The 16,766-nt window shown below is 34.0% G+C and overlaps 1 protein-coding gene across 1 annotated transcript; it reads right to left on the bottom strand.

Annotated features, from left to right (window-relative positions):
• Positions 1 to 1,734: 1,734 nt before the first annotated feature.
• slc15a1b (solute carrier family 15 member 1b) lies at positions 1,735 to 16,555 on the bottom strand. Its single transcript, XM_058051051.2, has 22 exons — positions 16,521 to 16,555; positions 14,505 to 14,589; positions 14,138 to 14,279; positions 13,947 to 14,066; positions 13,780 to 13,879; positions 12,104 to 12,194; positions 11,946 to 12,029; positions 9,539 to 9,621; positions 9,344 to 9,430; positions 7,059 to 7,148; positions 6,931 to 6,975; positions 6,819 to 6,851; positions 6,665 to 6,753; positions 4,959 to 5,040; positions 4,752 to 4,868; positions 4,527 to 4,667; positions 4,408 to 4,454; positions 4,228 to 4,335; positions 4,039 to 4,153; positions 3,831 to 3,968; positions 2,255 to 2,362; positions 1,735 to 2,169 (listed from the first exon to the last, which is right to left on the bottom strand). Exons 1-22 carry the CDS (start codon positions 16,542 to 16,544, stop codon positions 1,927 to 1,929), a joined length of 2,172 nt encoding a protein of 723 aa, XP_057907034.2. The 5' UTR covers positions 16,545 to 16,555; the 3' UTR covers positions 1,735 to 1,926.
• Positions 16,556 to 16,766: the final 211 nt, after the last annotated feature.

Genomic DNA, 16,766 nt, shown 5'->3' with positions numbered 1-16,766 from the left:
CAGATGCCTGGTAGAAATACAATAAATTATGACAGAAGAAAGAATCAATATAATCTTTAACGCGTTTAAATGTGTGCTGCCCCCAAAACTAGCCCCCGTGGGTGGCTGCCCCCGCCACTCCTGCAGGTATATATTATATAGCCAATGGCTGGTGGAAAGACAATGGATTATGACAGAAAGAAAAATCAAGAACTTGGATGAAGAATTAAGAACTCGTTAAAATTTTCGGTGCCCCCAAAATTAGCCCAAGTGAGTTGACGCCCCATTTCCTGAATCCCCAATGGCTTATTTTAGATAATTGACTGGTGGAATTACTGTAATTTATGATGGAAAGAACGTAGCGTAAGGAGCTAGCCAAAGTGTCCAGGAACACAAGAGCCCGACGACACCACAGAAGAGGTGAACAACATTAATGTTGTAATTAATCTGTAATTAATCTATTAATCAGCATTTTTTAAATATTCATTAATTCATTCATTTTCTACTGCTTATCCTCACAAGGGTCGCGGTTGGGTGTTGGAGCCTATCCCAGCTGTCTTCAGGCAAGAGGCGGGGTACACCCTGGACTAGTGGCCGGCCAATCACAGGGCACATATAGACAAACAACCATTCACACTCACATTCATACCTATGGACAATTTGGAGTCGCTAATTAACCTAGCATGTTTTTGGAATGTGGGAGGAAACCGGAGTACCCGGAGAAAACCCACGGGGAGAACATGCAAACTCTACACAGAGATAGCCGAAAGTGGAATTGAACTCGGGTCTCCTAGCTGTGAGCCCTGCATGCCAACCACTTCTCCACCGTGCATCCCAATGGTTTTCATTTTCAGGAAAAAATCCGATACTGATCTAAGAATATTAAACTTTTATGTTGATATCGGGCTGATATTATTGGTGGCCCGATATTATCGGCCATTCCTAATTATGACAAAACGAAAAATCAAATGTGTTGTCCCCAAAATGTCCCCTTATGATGTGAAAACTTTTTTATAGTATGTTTTGGAAAAAATCTTTATGGAAAACTCATTTTGGGCGGCACGGCGGTCTAGTGGTTAGCGCGCAGACCTCACAGCTAGGAGACCAGGGTTCAATTCCACCCTCGGGCATCTCTGTGTGGAGTTGGCATGTTCTCCCTGTGCATGCGTGGGTTTTCTCCGGGTACTCCGGTTTCCTCCCACATTCCAAAAACATGCTAGGTTAATTGGCGACTCCAAATTGTCCATAGGTATGAATGTGAGTGTGAATGGTTGTTTGTCTATATGTGCCCTGTGATTGGCTGGCCACCAGTCCAGGGTGTACCCTGTATCGCCCGAAGACAGCTGAGATACGCTCCAGCACCCCCGCGACCCTCATGAGGAAAAAGCGGTAGAAAATGAATGAATGAATAAAAACTCATTTTATTTACTTTTCTAGGAGAAATTGACATCTCTGGTGAGAAGATGTAAAAAAAAAATAATGTTTTTGTAATGTTATTAGATAAATATTGATTGTAAGCACCAAATTTACAAGCAGGGCCAATCACCAGTGGAAGTTACCGATGCTCCAAGATACTAGCAGAAATGAAAATGTATATTTTAACAATCCGACAAAAGGTACCAAATGCGCCACCCCACCACTGATGGATGTCTACCTACTGCTCATGCCTTGAATTTAACATGAAGATTCAACTCAGATTATTCCCCTTTTTTTACCTTACTAAAAAAAAATAAGTCTTAGTCTTTGCTCAGCCTCTCAACAAAGTTTGTTGATTTTTTTTGTATAACCCCGCCTACTAAAAAACAAACAAAAACAAATAAAAGTCACTTTTGACATTAAACAGATGATACAAAACACAGAACCAAGCAGCATTTATATACAAAGATGGTCTTGTGTGAGTGAGTGTGTGTGTTTTTTTGGGGGGGAATGGGGGTCCGCAATCATTGTCTACATCCTGGTCTGTGAAACTTCTTTCTCCTGATACAAGCTGGAAACAGAACGCCTCCTTTCTGCGTTTCGATGCTCGACCAAGTCCTTCCCGGCCTTCTTCTTCCACTTATCATCTGGGTCCATCTCACTGAACTGAGCTTCGATCTTGGCTGGGTCCATGTACGTGTAGAAGTAGGCTACGAAGGCAAAGATGATGCACACGGCCACCAGCAGGGACGCAAAGAGAATGTACTCGACCCACTGAGGGAAGAAAGGAATTAATTTTTGTGGCGGCGCTCTTATTATTTAATATTATAATATTTAATAGTGTACTTAAGGCACCCACCTGATCCGGAAGTGTCGCAGCCTCAGCAACAATAAGCACGATAATGTTACCGAAGGCTACGGTTAACAGCCAACCCGCCTGCAGCACCGACTTCATGTTGCTAGGTGCCTGGGAAGCAAAGAAAATACTATTTTTAATAATTGCACTAAATGGCTACATGGATACAAATGATAAAGTGTAATATTTTTATACTAAATAAATTTAGTTGGTCATCTTTCACTGGAAAAGTTGTGGAATTGCTATTTGTGAAATAATTTTTTTTCACAGGCACTGCCTACTGTCTGTGAAACGTTTGCAGCATTTCTGGAACTGCTGTATTAACCCTTAGATGCACAAGTGACTGGACCCTACTCTCTTCCATAAGTAAGTCAAAAATGACCCATACTAGAAACAATGCGTTTTTATGCCAATTTTACAAATTTTTCAAAACCAAAAATGTCTTAAAATGTATAAAAATGTAGTTAAAAATGTGAATGGCATGATATCAAAAACACGTTTTTTGAGGAATACCTGGAATATGAAATGATAAAAATGTTTTCATTATAAAGATATTTCAAGAAAACAACCTGACCGGGTCATTTTTGACCCACTTATGGAAGGTTGGGGTAGTAACACAAAAACAAAAATGTCTTAAAATGTATAAAAGGTAAGTTAAAAATTTGAATGGCATGATACCAAAAACATGTTTTTTTCGGAATACCTGGAATATGAAATGATAAAAAAATTTAATTATGAAGATATTTCAAGAAAACAACCTGATCGGGTCATTTTTGACCCACTTATGGAAGGTTGGGGTAGTAACACAAAAACAAAAATTTCTTAAAATTTATAAAAGGTAAGTTAAAAATGTGAATATGAAATTATAAAAAATTTTCATTACGAAGATATTTCAAGAAAACAACCTGACCGGGTCATTTTTGACCCACTTATGGAAGGTTGGGGTAGTAACACAAAACCTAAAATTTCTTAAAATGTATAAAAGGTAAGTTAAAAATGTGAATGGCATGATATCAAAAACATGTTTTTTTAGGAATACCTGGAATATGAAATGATAAAAATTTTTTCATTATAAAGATATTTCAAGAAAACAACCTGACCGGGTCATTTTTGACCCACTTATGGAAGGTTGGGGTAGTAACACAAAAACTAAAATTTCTTAAAATGTATAAAAGGTAAGTTAAAAATGTGAATGGCATGATATCAAAAACATGTTTTTTTAGGAATACCTGGAATATGAAATTATAAAAAATTTTCATTACGAAGATATTTCAAGAAAACAACCTGACCGGGTCATTTTTGACCCACTTATGGAAGGTTGGGGTAGTAACACAAAAACAAAAATGTCTTAAAATGTATAAAAGGTAAGTTAAAAATGTGAATGGCATGATATGAAAAAACATGTTTTTTGAGGAATAACTGGAATATGAAATGATGAAAAATTTTCATTACTAAGATATTTCAAGAAAACAACCTGACCGGGTCATTTTTGACCCACTTATGCATCTACGTAATGTGCCAATCAAACATCCCAGTTGACTTTCAAGATCTAAAACTGTCTGAACCTTTTTATGAATACCTGCGAGTAGGAGAACTCCAGTCCTGTAACAGAGAAGACCACCTCTCCTGCCGTGATGAGGAAGTACTGAGGAATCTGCCAGGCCATGTGGATGGAGTTTGGACTGATGTCCATCACTACACGGATGTCTTGTTCACACTGTAGAACACAAAACCACTCATCTCAAGACCTTCCCAAGTACAAAAAGTCTCGTGAAATATGTCGTTACGTTTGCGCCAAACACAAAATTTGGCGGGATGACCAAGGTGTAAGAACTTCCGAAGCCAAGTTTCTGGTTGTAGACACATTCCCCTCCTGAACTGTTCTTGATCAGGAACTGTGCACTGATTGAAGACAAATGGATTCTTATGTAGCATCAGAAAGGACCCCCCCCCCCAAAAAAAAAGTTCTTTCTTACTTCCCCTGTGGTACCGCGACGTATGCTGACATGTTGGAAGCCCCAACGCCGTGGAAGTCCTGGTTGCCAACTGTTATATTCAAAACTGTGTTGAGGCTGTTGAAGAACCTGCAGAAGGATAACACGCTAGTTAGAACCGTAGCCGCATTAGCATGAATCATTGAATCATTAGCGACTCACCTGATAGCATTAGCACCCTCTTCCGGTTTGACACCGATGTCTTCGAACTGAACAGAGAAGAATCAAACTGAGACCTAAGACATGTTCCCTTACCCCCATCGGGTGCCGGCTTTGCTTACCTCGACTGGCCGGGGCTGGGGCCCATCCTGCAGAATGACCAGAGTATTCCGAGATCCATCAGCTAAACTGATGGGGTAAACCACCCCAGGGCCCAATTCCAGCGCAAACGGCTCATCAAAGGTGAGGTAATCATTGGTGGCCTGGTGTAGCACAACCAATAGAAAGTCGGCCATTTTTTTTAAAAAATCCAACGCATCATCAGTAGCATAGCTTTGCGGAAGTACCGTAAATGCGTTCAACTGAAGCGACTGCGACCCGGCCTTGAAGTCCAGTTCCTTGTTCAGCATGTTGAGGAACTTGACTTGGCTCGCGCTGCTCGATGGGAAGGTGGGTAAGGTTTGCTAAAATGGGCGGACGGGGGCATAAAAGTGCATGAAAGTGTGTTTTGGATTCTCTTATGTGTTTTTTTTTTTTACTGCCATTACACTCACATCAATCTGGATTTGAACAAGGGCTGCGGAAACAAACGCCAGAGCAGCAAGGAACATCCCAACGGTCATCTTCCTCAACGGACTACACACACACACACACACACACACACACACACACACATTAACAAAAGTGATCAGTAATGTTCTTCACCTGAGTTTTCTCTTCCCTTGACTGTTTAAAGTCATGTGACTTTTCGAGGTTTGACAGGTAGCAAATGCTAATTTGACCTTTCTCAGTAATCTAGGGAGCGGGCGGAATCGATCCAGATGTCAATAGTATTGATCAGCGTTTCTCAACTGTTGTGGCACAGACAAGTCCAAAATATATTTTTAGAATGTTTATATTTCATTCATAAAATGATGTGTTAAAATTAAAATTAAATAATATAAAATTAAATACAAATTTAACATTAAATAATAGCAAAAAAAATACCTCAGGTTATTGGATAATTACATTCAAATACTTCATGTAATTTAAAATATTTGTATTTTTAAAAACTACACATTACACATTACGATATCTGAATGTCATTCATGTCAAGTGTTAATATTTTCAAAATATTTGAATTGCAAAATAAATAATATAATAATAATAAATTATAAAATGGCATGAAATGAAATAATTTAATATATTAAAATACATTTTAAAAAAATTTAAAATAAAGTATATACTTCTAAAATAAAAAATAAATAATAAAAAATAAATAATAAAAAATAAAATAAAATAAAATAAAATAAAATAAAATAAAATAAAATAAAATAAAATAAAATAAAATAAAATAAAATAAAATAAAATAAAATAAAATAAAATAAAATAAAATAAAATATACTTCTAACTAATTTAACTAATAAATGTAATTTACATAATTAGAATAGAATATTTAATGTAACATTTTAAAATACAAATATTTTCAAAATATATTTTGGTTTAGCATCTTCCTTATTAGCTTATATAGAAATATGAATGAAAAAAAAATTGGGGTGTAAATTTTCCCGATTTATCATTCCTTAATACTGGAATACTGAAAAAAGGCCCATATGATAAATGGTGAAAATATGACAACGTGCAACATGACTTCAGTTATCTGTTGTATAAGCTTGTAATTTTCTTTGAATTATTTGTTTAATTTTATTTAATTTTATTTAATTTTATTTAATTTTATTTAATTTTATTTAATAATTTTATTCTTTTAATTTCATTCAATAATTTTATTATTTTAATTTTATTTAAGAATTTTATTATTTTAATTTTATCTGTAATTTTATCTGTAAAAGTGTTATACTATCAGCTGTGTCATGTCCCTTTTTTCCGGAGCACTTTAAACATCACACCACATCATACTATGTCATTTAATTTGACAGTTTTGTTTTGTTTTTTTTTTACTAAATAAGACATCCGACTTGTAAGCCATGTTGCCAGTTTGTATGTTAAAATTTGAAATACTTAGAAAGCAACTGGCGGGCCGGGTTCAAACGCTTGGTGGGCCGTGTGTAGCCCCCGGGCTGTAGTTTGCCCACCCCTGCCCTAGGATGTCCCCTCGTGCCATTCAGAACACGGTGAAGTGTTATGGACTGTCATTGCAGGCAAATATTATATTAATTATTATAAGCTAGTATTTTTCTGCATGTTTTTTAGTGTGAAAACCGTGGAGTTTTTATGTGTTTTTTTTTTATGTTCTGTCCCAAATCATACGGACGACACTCACGTGAAGTTTAACTTGCACTTGGTGATGAGCGGGTAGGCCACATTGTCGACAATCGGCACCAGAATCAGGATCAGAATGGGGTTGACCGTCTGACAAACCAGGAAGTTCAGTATCGTCATTTGAAAAACATGATTAGAAATATTGCAATATTCACCTGCATCTGGTCTGGCTGGATGATCAGGATTCCCTGTAGAACGCAGACATGTTTGTAAAAAACGTTCCTTTCCAAATTCCCAGCAGGAATTCATATTTTAAAAAGCACGTACAAAATCACCGTCCATGGTCGTCGCCTGGAGGGTCCATCTGGATCCCTGTGGAGGACACACAGCTTGCCTTTATTGGCGGGTGTTGAACACCGTAATACAGTAAATATGTGGGCACGGCGGGGGGTCACCTGCTGGTCAAAGAGAGCCCAGAACATTGGCAGGGGGATGTAAAGAAATAGAACCTTCAGCACCATCTTCACCTGTGCGATCAGGAGTTTCTACAAAAATGGAACAAGTAGATGAAAAATGGGGAATAAAGTCAAAATGTTCATAGAAAAAAAGTTGGAATCTAACAAGAAAAATTAGTAATTTTCTCCCGTGGGTTTTCTCCAAGTATTCCGGTTTCCTCCCACATTCCAAAAACATGCTAGGTTAATTAGCCACTCCAAATTGTCCATAGGTATGAATGTGAGTGTGAATGGTTGTTTGTCTATATGTGCCCTGTGATTGGCTGGCCACCAGTCCAGGGTGTACCCCGCCTCTCGCCTGAAGACAGCTGGGATAGGCTCCAGCACCCCGCGACCCTCGTGAGGAAAAAGCGGTCGAAAATGAATGAATGAATGAATTCACAAATTCTAAAAATATAATTTCACAAGAAAACTAAAAAACAACTAGAAAAAACAGCAGCCTAACATTATACTGAGGTTCTCATTGGGAGTGACCAGGATGGATAGGATGTTCTCCCCGTGCATGCAAGGGTTTTCTCCGAGTACTCCGGTTTCCTCCCACATTCCAAAAACATGCTAGGTTAATTGGGGACTCCAAATTGTCCATAGGTATGAATGTGAGTGTGAATGGTTGTTTGTCTATATGTGCCCTGTGATTGGCTGGCCACCAGTCCTATCCCCAAGACAGCTGGGATAGGCTCCAGCATGTATAGAAAATGGATGGATAGATGAATAATATTTTTTTCCGTTTCTGTTTTTTTATCGAGCTTTTCAATGATTAAAAATTTGAATCAAATTAATAACAAATTTGAAATTATTCAATCATGATTAATCACTATTTGCAACTTTGTATGAAATGTGTCTTTACTGTATTTTATGAACAGAAATAAAAGACCGCACATAATTTTCTATAAAATATGAAAGGAAAATTTAAATAGTGCTAAAAAGAAACATGATTTAGCCTTGAATTTATTTCTTCACAATTTTTTTAATCATTGAAAAGCTTGATAAAAAAACAGAAACGGAAAAAAATATTATTAATCTATCCATCCATTTTCTATATTGCTTATTCTCACGAGGGTCATCGGGCTGTCTTCGGGCGAGAGGTGGGGTACACCCTGGACTGGTGGCCAGCCAATCACAGGGCACATATAGACAAACAACCATTCACACTCACATTCATACCTATGGACAATTTGGAGTCACCAATTAACCTAGCATGTTTTTATGTGCCCTGTGATTGGCTGTGATTCGCCTGAAGTCAACTGGGATAGGCTCCAGCATACTTGTAAAGAAATAAATTCAAGGCTAACTTGTGTGCTTTAAATCATGTTTCTTTTTAGCACTATTTAAATTTTCCTTTCATATTTTATAGAAAATTGTATGCGGTCTTTTATTTCTGTTCATAAAATACAGTAAAAACACATTTCATACAAAGTTGCAAATAGTGATTAATCATGATTAAATAATTTAAAATTTGTGATTAATTTGATTCAAATTTTTAATCCTCGAAAAGCTCGATAAAAAAACAGAAACGGAAAAAAATATTCATCTATCCATCCATTTTCTATATTGCTTATTCTCACGAGGGTCATGGACATGCTGGAGCCTATCCCAGCTGTCTTGGGGTGAGAGGCGGGGTACACCCTGGCATACTCGTGAAGAAATAAATTCAAGGCTAACTGGTTAGCTAGCTAGCTAAGAGTTGCCATGTGATGTAAACAAAGAATAATAGAAGAGTAAAGGTGACTATAGGGGTGTTATTTCATGCCTACAGGGCTCTGATAATATGAAAACCTGCACTTGGGACATCCTAAACAGGTTTTCTATGCTCTAATTACAAAAATATCACATTTATTAATATTGGAACCAAATAATGGCCATAAATGAGGGACGACTGTTTCATTTTTTCATTTTCTACCGCTTATCCTCACGTGCTGGAGCCTATCCCAGCTGTCTCCGAGAGGCGGGGTACACCCTGGCATACCCGTGAAGAAATAAATTCAAGGCATTTTTGGAATGTGGGAGGAAACCGGAGTACCCGGAGAAAACCCACGCATGCACGGGGAGAACATGCAAACTCCACACAGAGATTGCCGACGGTGGAATTGAACTCGGGTCTCCAAGCTGTGAGGCCTGCGTGCTAACCACTGTGCAGCCCTCAATGTGAAATGTGAATGGTAAATATAAATATGACGTAAACATCAATGTAAATATTCAATTTAAACCCAGCCCACGTTGCTTACATCATATTTCTCCTCAGCCCAGTCCATCCAGTGGGCTCTTTTCGGGTACTGTGATCCCCGATGCCTGAAGCGGTTGCTAATAGCAAACTGTAGGAAAGAGTAACATATGACAATAATGATATTATGCTGTAAATAGTCATATTATTTAGTTTTGTTGAATCATAATAACAATTTAGCCTTGAACGATGAACTCACCCAAATGCATTTGGAGACTTTGACGATGATGTTTCCTTGAGGAGCAGTTTTGTTGTACATTCCACTTCCAACGATGAATACAACTACACACACAATATGCATGAAAGGCTTGGCAATGATGAACTTTCTATGGAACTACATTGTACTAATAGTACTCCTTATTTCTAAAATGACAAATACTTCAACTTGCTGATATAGTTCATCTTCAAACAGCTAAAATAATGCATAAGGCTAAAAATAACCAAGTACAGTAAACCTCGGATATATCGGATTCAATTGTTCCCACTGGTTTTGTCCGATATATATTAGGGAGGTTTAGAAACCAAATGATAAACGTAAACGCAAACGATAATGACGTCACAGGCTATTGACAAGTCGGCAAGTTCCCATACATGTCAATAGCCTGTGACGTCATTATCGTTTGCACTTACGTTTATCGTTTGGTTTCTAAACCTCCCTAATAGCAACAAGAAGGCATTTCTACAGATTTGAGAATTTTTTTTATTTCGTTGTACATGCTCATGTACATGTCTGTAATTCATACAAAGATGTTATAATCTTCAGCTTTGGCTGTGAACATGGATCAAAGATGGATCAAAGGCCACGATGCGGCCATCCGATATATGCGAGGGAAATTGGAACGGGACTGGAGATTTTGTCCGAAATAGGCAAAATCCGTTATAAAAAATCCGATATATGCAATGAATTTTTATTGGAAATGCATTACAGAAAAATTGGTTCTTTTTTATCTGTCCGTTGTGAGCCAATTTCCGATATATCCGAGTCCGATATATCCGAGGTTTACTGTAAGTAAAAATATCCAATCCAATACTTCTCTACAAGAGAGGAGAAATATGATCTCAGGGAAGAAGTACATTTGAAACACTTATATGCTAGGACTACGTTAGCGTTAGCATAGCATTTCAGTATGTGGAATCAAACTAAATAAAAATAAATACTAAAAAATACTAAAAATACCAAAAAATAAAATAAAATAAAATAAGATAAAATAAGATAAAATAAAATAAAATAAAATAAAATAAAATAAAATAAAATAAAATAAAATAAAATAAAATAAAATAAAATAAAATAAAATAAAATAAAATAAAATAAAATAAAATAAAATAAAATAAAATCTTATTTAATTTTATTCAATTTAATGTAGTTTAATTTTGTTTAATTTTGTTTAATTTTGTTTAATTTAGTTTAATTTTGTTTAATTTAGTCTAATTTAGTTTAATTTAATTTATTTAATTGTCATTAACCCCATTCTCAGAGGTATACATGGACGGATTCAAAGAGAATGTATATCATCATTTAATTTAATTAAATTTCCAATTTATAAATTAAATTAAATTTCCAATTTATAAATTAAATTAAATTTCCAATTTATAAATTAAATTAAATTTCCAATTTATAAATTAAATTAAATTAAATTAAATTAAATTAAATTAAATTAAATTAAATTAAATTAAATTAAATTAAATTAAATTAAATTAAATTAAATTAAATTAAATCAAATCAAATCTTATTTTATTTTATTTTATTTTATTTTATTTTATTTTATTTTATTTTATTTTATTTTATTTTATTTTATTTTATTTTATTTTATTTTATTAAAAAAAACTTTAATTATATTAGGAAAGCAGGAAGTAAACAAATGTAACAGTTCTTGATTGTAAAAGTACCAGATGGAGGGGTGGGATTTAATAAGCTTTGCTTCTTCCTACTCCTTTTGGACATGTGGAACTGGGAACTGATTGTGGGATGCACTCAATTGTAATCTGATGCATGTTCAAATGAAATAAAACCATTACCATTACCATTGCTCACAATATTCCATACGCGGTCTCCTGGTTAGGGAATTCTGTGCTCATTTAAAAATACATTTTGGTCCACAAACATGAGACTTGTTCAAGAACTCGTTACAGCACGCAACATGCGGAAGAATACCAATAACATCGCTGATTAGTTGACTTTTTGACTTCATTTTGTCTCCCAAGCCACAGTGCACCAAAGAAAAGGAAAGCCATCATCATGGAAGGGAAAATGCTAAATGCTAAAATTGGTTGCTCTTTTGGTTGGGATCATCCTTAAGGATAAAGATAAAGGAATGCTAATGGAAGCTAGATGGGTCGTGGGTTCCATGTGCCGTGAGTGAAGATGAAGATGTCCTTCCAGACTAGTCTGGGATAATATTTGAAAAAGGAACAAAGGCCTACAAGACAACCACAAGAATTGTTTTCTTTTTAGGACCGACTTGGGAGTTGGTTGAGCTTTTATTTTATTTTATTTTATTTTATTTTATTTTATTTTATTTTATTTTATTTTATTTTATTTTATTTTATTTTATTTTATCGCTTGCACAGTGATGACAATGTTAGATGTTACAATGGGTTCTTCTTACTCAGAGCGACCACCATGAGGGCTGCAGGGACTCCAAAAGCAAGCGGGTAGCACTTCTGCTGGCTGTGGATTCCACACTCCTGAGCTGGAACGCAACACAAGCTTCTTATATATAAAAATCCATAACTATACATTGTCTTTGAATCCGTTCATGCGTACCTCTGAGAATGGGAGTAATGACAGTTGACAGCAGACTGCCTGCATTGATGGACAGGTAGAAGATGGAGAAGAAAGTGCTTCTCTGCTTCTCCTGTGGGACATGCAAAGAGTCAAGAAGCAACCTGATGCAATGTGAAGTTATCTTTGGACTTGGAACATTATCCTTGGACAATGTTCCAAAGCCACCAAGACAGAGGTTCTTATTAGTTAATAAACAACAAACGCAGCACAAGGAACAGATAAGTGAGTTAAGGAGATAATCGTCGTACTCGGCCTTTGGGCAAAGTATGGATGGGAATGTCGTGTTTACAAAGCAGGACAACTCCAGGAAGTTATCATCAAATGTTCTAAATTAGCCGTCATTAACTTTTTCAAGCCTATGGACTGAATGAACGCCAGTTCGACAATTTTAGCAACACTTAAGTACTTAACTTAAGCACTTAAGTAGGCAAATGTGGAAAACAAGTGATCCAAACAAAACACAAATATAATAAACAAACACTAAAACTCACTGAACAAGCAAAATTTATACTTAGCACGTAACGCAGATATGTAGTACTTTTAGCGGACCCATAAATGTCTTATTTTGATACCATCCATGTATACTTTGTAGATAAACAGACTTAAAACCCGACTTATTTCAGATGTCTGTGAAGCTGAACAAGTAGCATTTATACTTAGCAAGTAGCGCAGATATGTAGTACCTTTAGCGGACCCAAAAATGTGAGTATGAACCCATAAGAAACCATCATGATTAGACCTTTGGTAACTTTCTAATATTAAATTAAATTAAATTAAATTAAATTAAATTAAATTAAATTAAATTAAATTAAATTAAATTAAATTAAATTAAATTAAATTAAATTAAATTAAATTAAATTAAATTAAATTAAATTAAATTATGTTTTGTTTTGTTTTGTTTTGTTTTGTTTTGTTTTGTTTTGTTTTGTTTTGTTTTGTTTTGTTTTGTTTTGTTTTGTTTTGTTTTGTTTTGTTTTGTTTTGTTTTGTTTTATTTTATTTTTATTTGTTTTATTTTATTTTTATTTATTTTTTATTTTATTTTATTTTATTTTATTTTAAATACTTTTTAATTTAATTTAATTATTAAATATTATAATTAAATTAAATCATTAATTAATTAAATTAAAATTTAACTAAAATTTAATTTAATTTAAATTAGCGGACCCACAAATGTCTTATTTTGATACCATCCATGTATACTTTGTAGATGAACAGACTTAAAACCTGACTTATTTCAGATATCTATGAGGTCAAACTGGTTCTGGTTCATGTCAACTTCCTGCTGGACTTCCGGGTCTTACTTGACTTTGGGACCTTGGGATTTCAAATATTGTTTTTGTATCCTCGGAGCGTTGAAGCGATGGAAACCGGACTGGTCAGGTTGTCTTAGAAGACTTAATCTCTCTCATATAAGCAGGCTTCATCAGTTCATGGTCTAAGACTAGGTAGGACTGCTTTAGTCTGACTAGATAGGACCGGTCTAGTACTTATCCTGTGAAGGTAGAAGCGTTCCCAGGCAAAAACTGTTTGACTCTGTCATGGTGCCAACGGTCGTTAAGATACACAGACTGTATGTCCAGTAGTCTCTGTCCAGAATATTTACATTTTTGTTTCCATCTTCTGTAAAAGCATTTTATGGTTCAGGTTCCTGACCTGGTGGTCTTCAAACTGGTCTCCACCAAAGGCTGACACACAGGGTTTGATGCCTCCAGTTCCCAAGGCGATAAGAAGCAAACCAACCATGGCTAGGACTCTGAAAGAAGAACGCAGTCAGTCAGATTTGGTCTTACTGGATTCTAGTGCGACACGGGCCGACTCACATGTGGAAAGTCAAGTCGTCTGGGGTCCCGTCCCTGTTTGCGTCTGTGATGTCATGGATGGCGCTGACGGCCAAGACCACCTGCCCCAGTGCGTACACAATGGACAGGTATACGATAGTTCTGTGTGGAGGAAACAAGGACTCTCATGTTCAGGTTCCTTTGACGTGACGTTGGGGTTCTGTGAGACCCACTTGAACTTGCCGAGCCATGAATCGGCGACTATGGCGCCCAGGATTGGGGTCAGGTAGCACAGAGCGACAAAGGTGTGGTAAATGGTGGTGGCGAAGTCATCATCCCACTTCAGGAAGTACTTAAAGTACAGCACCAGTACGGCTGTCATAAGGGAATCGAATAAACAGAACGAACATCTCAGGACGTTGAAATGGACTAATTTGGGGTGTCTTTGAAGGTGTATCATCGTTCACCCAAGCGGGCTTCATCAGTTCACGCTCCGAGACTAGATAGGACAGTCGGGTCTGATGAAGCCTGCTCGGTATGAGACGTGAAACATCTTTTGAAGACACCTCGAAGCGTCCGCTTCAAAACAAAGCCACTCACCTCGCATGCCATAGTATGAGAAACGCTCGCAAAACTCATTGACTACGATGAAAAAGATGCTAACCGGGAAGCCGCACACCGTAGCCTGGAAAAGGAGAGTAATGCATGGATGTAGGAGGATCCATAAGGAAAGTCCTGTTGAGTATGGACCCATAAGAAACCATCACAACTAGACCTTTAATGTCCGAAAATCCTACCTAGAACATTTGCAGTGAAAATAAGGGACACTTTCTGGAAAATCAGGGAAAATGGAGGAAATTCTGGTCTCCGTTGTACTGTATCAAAATTTAAGACCATTTGATAAATTCCAACAATTTACCTTTTGCACTTTTACAATCAGTAACTGTTACATTTGTTCACTTTCTAATATCAAATTAAATTAAATTAAATATTATTATAATTAAATTAAACTATTAATTAATTAAATTTAAAGTACATTTTAATTTTAATTTTAATTTTAATTTTAATTTTAATTTTAATTTTAATTTTAATTTTAATTTTAATTTTAATAATTAATTTAATTTAATTTAATTTAATTTAATTTAATTTAATTTAATTTAATTTAATTTAATTTAATTTAATTTAATTTAATTTAATTTAATTTAATTTAATTTAATTTAATTTAATTTAATTTAATTTAATAAGAAACCATCACAACTAGACCTTTAATGTTCTTGTTTAATGTTCTTTAATGATGTTCTTGTGTACATGGGCCAGATGTGGCTATCAAAGAGTAATTTAATTAAATGAAATTATTAATTATATAATTAAATGAAATTATTAATTAATTACATTTAAAGTAAACAAAAATGTATTTAATTTAATTTAATTTAATTTAATTTAATTTAATTTAATTTAATTTAATTTAATTTAATTTAATTTAATTTAATTTAATTTAATTTTTATTTTATTTTATTTTATTTTATTTTATTTTATTTTATTTTATTTTATTTTATTTTATTTTATTTTATTTTATTTTATTTTATTTTATTTTATTTTATTTTATTTTATTTTATTTTATTTTATTTTATTTTATTTTATTTTATTTTATTTTATTTTATTTTATTTTATTTTATTTTATTTTATTTTATTTTATTTTATTTTATTTTATTTTATTTTATTTTATTTTATTTTATTTTATTTTATTTTATTTTATTTTATTTTAGGAAGTGAACAAATGTAACAGTTACTGATTGCTTCTTCCTACTCCTTTTGGACATGTGGAACTGGGAACTGATTATGGGATGCACTCAATTGTAATCTGATGCATGTTCAAATGAAATTAAACCATTACCATTAATGTCCGAAAATCATACCTAGAGCATTTGCATTGAAAATAATTTTAATTTTAATTTTAATTTTAATTTTAATTTTAATTTTAATTTTAATTTTAATTTTAATTTTAATTTTAATTTTAATTTTAATTTTAATTTTTAAATGAAATTATTAATTAATTAGATTTAAAGTAAAATTTAATGTAATGTAATGTAATTTAATTTAATTTAATTTAATTTAATTTAATTTAATTTAATTTAATTTAATTTAATTTAATTTAATTTAATTTAATTTAATTTAATTTAATTTAATTTAATTTAATTTAATTTAATTTAATTTAATTTAATTTAATTTAATTTAATTTAATTTAATTTAATAGGAAGTGAACAAATGTAACAGTTACTGATTGTAAAAGTACCAGATGGAGGGGTAGGATTTAATAAGCTTTGCTTCTTCCTACTCCTTTTGGACATGTGGAACTGGGAACTGATTATGGGATGCATTCAATTGTAATCTGATGCATGTTCAAATGAAATTAAACCATTACCATTAACAAATGTGCAAAATACATATCCTAGCAATTTTTCAACTGGTCTTAAGATTTTGATCCGGTCTGTATTTTGGCATTAATTAGTAGTATTTTAGAAAAAACATCAAAAATAAGTTGTGTTCTGGGTTGTTATGGGTTAAGTATGTAGAATTATGATCATTAAATGAAATTATTAAAAAAATAATACTTACACTTTTAGACTTGGACGTCCCCATGTCGTCTTTTTTACCTGTAAAAATCAATCAAGACAATGTGAAATATTTGCGTTAATATAACATTTAGAATGTGATATTCCAAGCAAACACGGGTAATTAAGGAGCGTTGCCTGGTGGCTTCAGACCGGGACTAACCTGCCATGGCCGAACGTGTGCGGTGACGTGGTATCCTCGCTCTGCTCGCATCCAAACTTCAATCTCAACCTGAGGCCAAGTCAGCTT

This window comes from Doryrhamphus excisus, linkage group LG15 (assembly GCF_037039965.1).
Source record: "Doryrhamphus excisus strain RoL-2023G ecotype Guam linkage group LG15, RoL_Dexc_Guam_v1.1, whole genome shotgun sequence".
Taxonomy (NCBI): Eukaryota; Metazoa; Chordata; class Actinopteri; order Syngnathiformes; family Syngnathidae; genus Doryrhamphus; species Doryrhamphus excisus.
This window is presented reverse-complemented; position numbering and strand designations above follow the sequence as displayed.

Excerpts from the sequence above, each read along its gene's own strand:
- slc15a1b (XM_058051051.2), bottom strand. The coding sequence starts at position 16,544 with ATGGGGACGTCCAAGTCTAAAAGT. Across the intron at positions 9,622-11,945 it reads CCTCATGGTGGTCGCTCTGA|TTGTATTCATCGTTGGAAGT; the intron begins GTAAGAAGAACC and ends TTGTGTGTGTAG. Across the intron at positions 4,154-4,227 it reads GTCGCGGTACCACAGGGGAA|TGCACAGTTCCTGATCAAGA; the intron begins GTAAGAAAGAAC and ends GTCTTCAATCAG.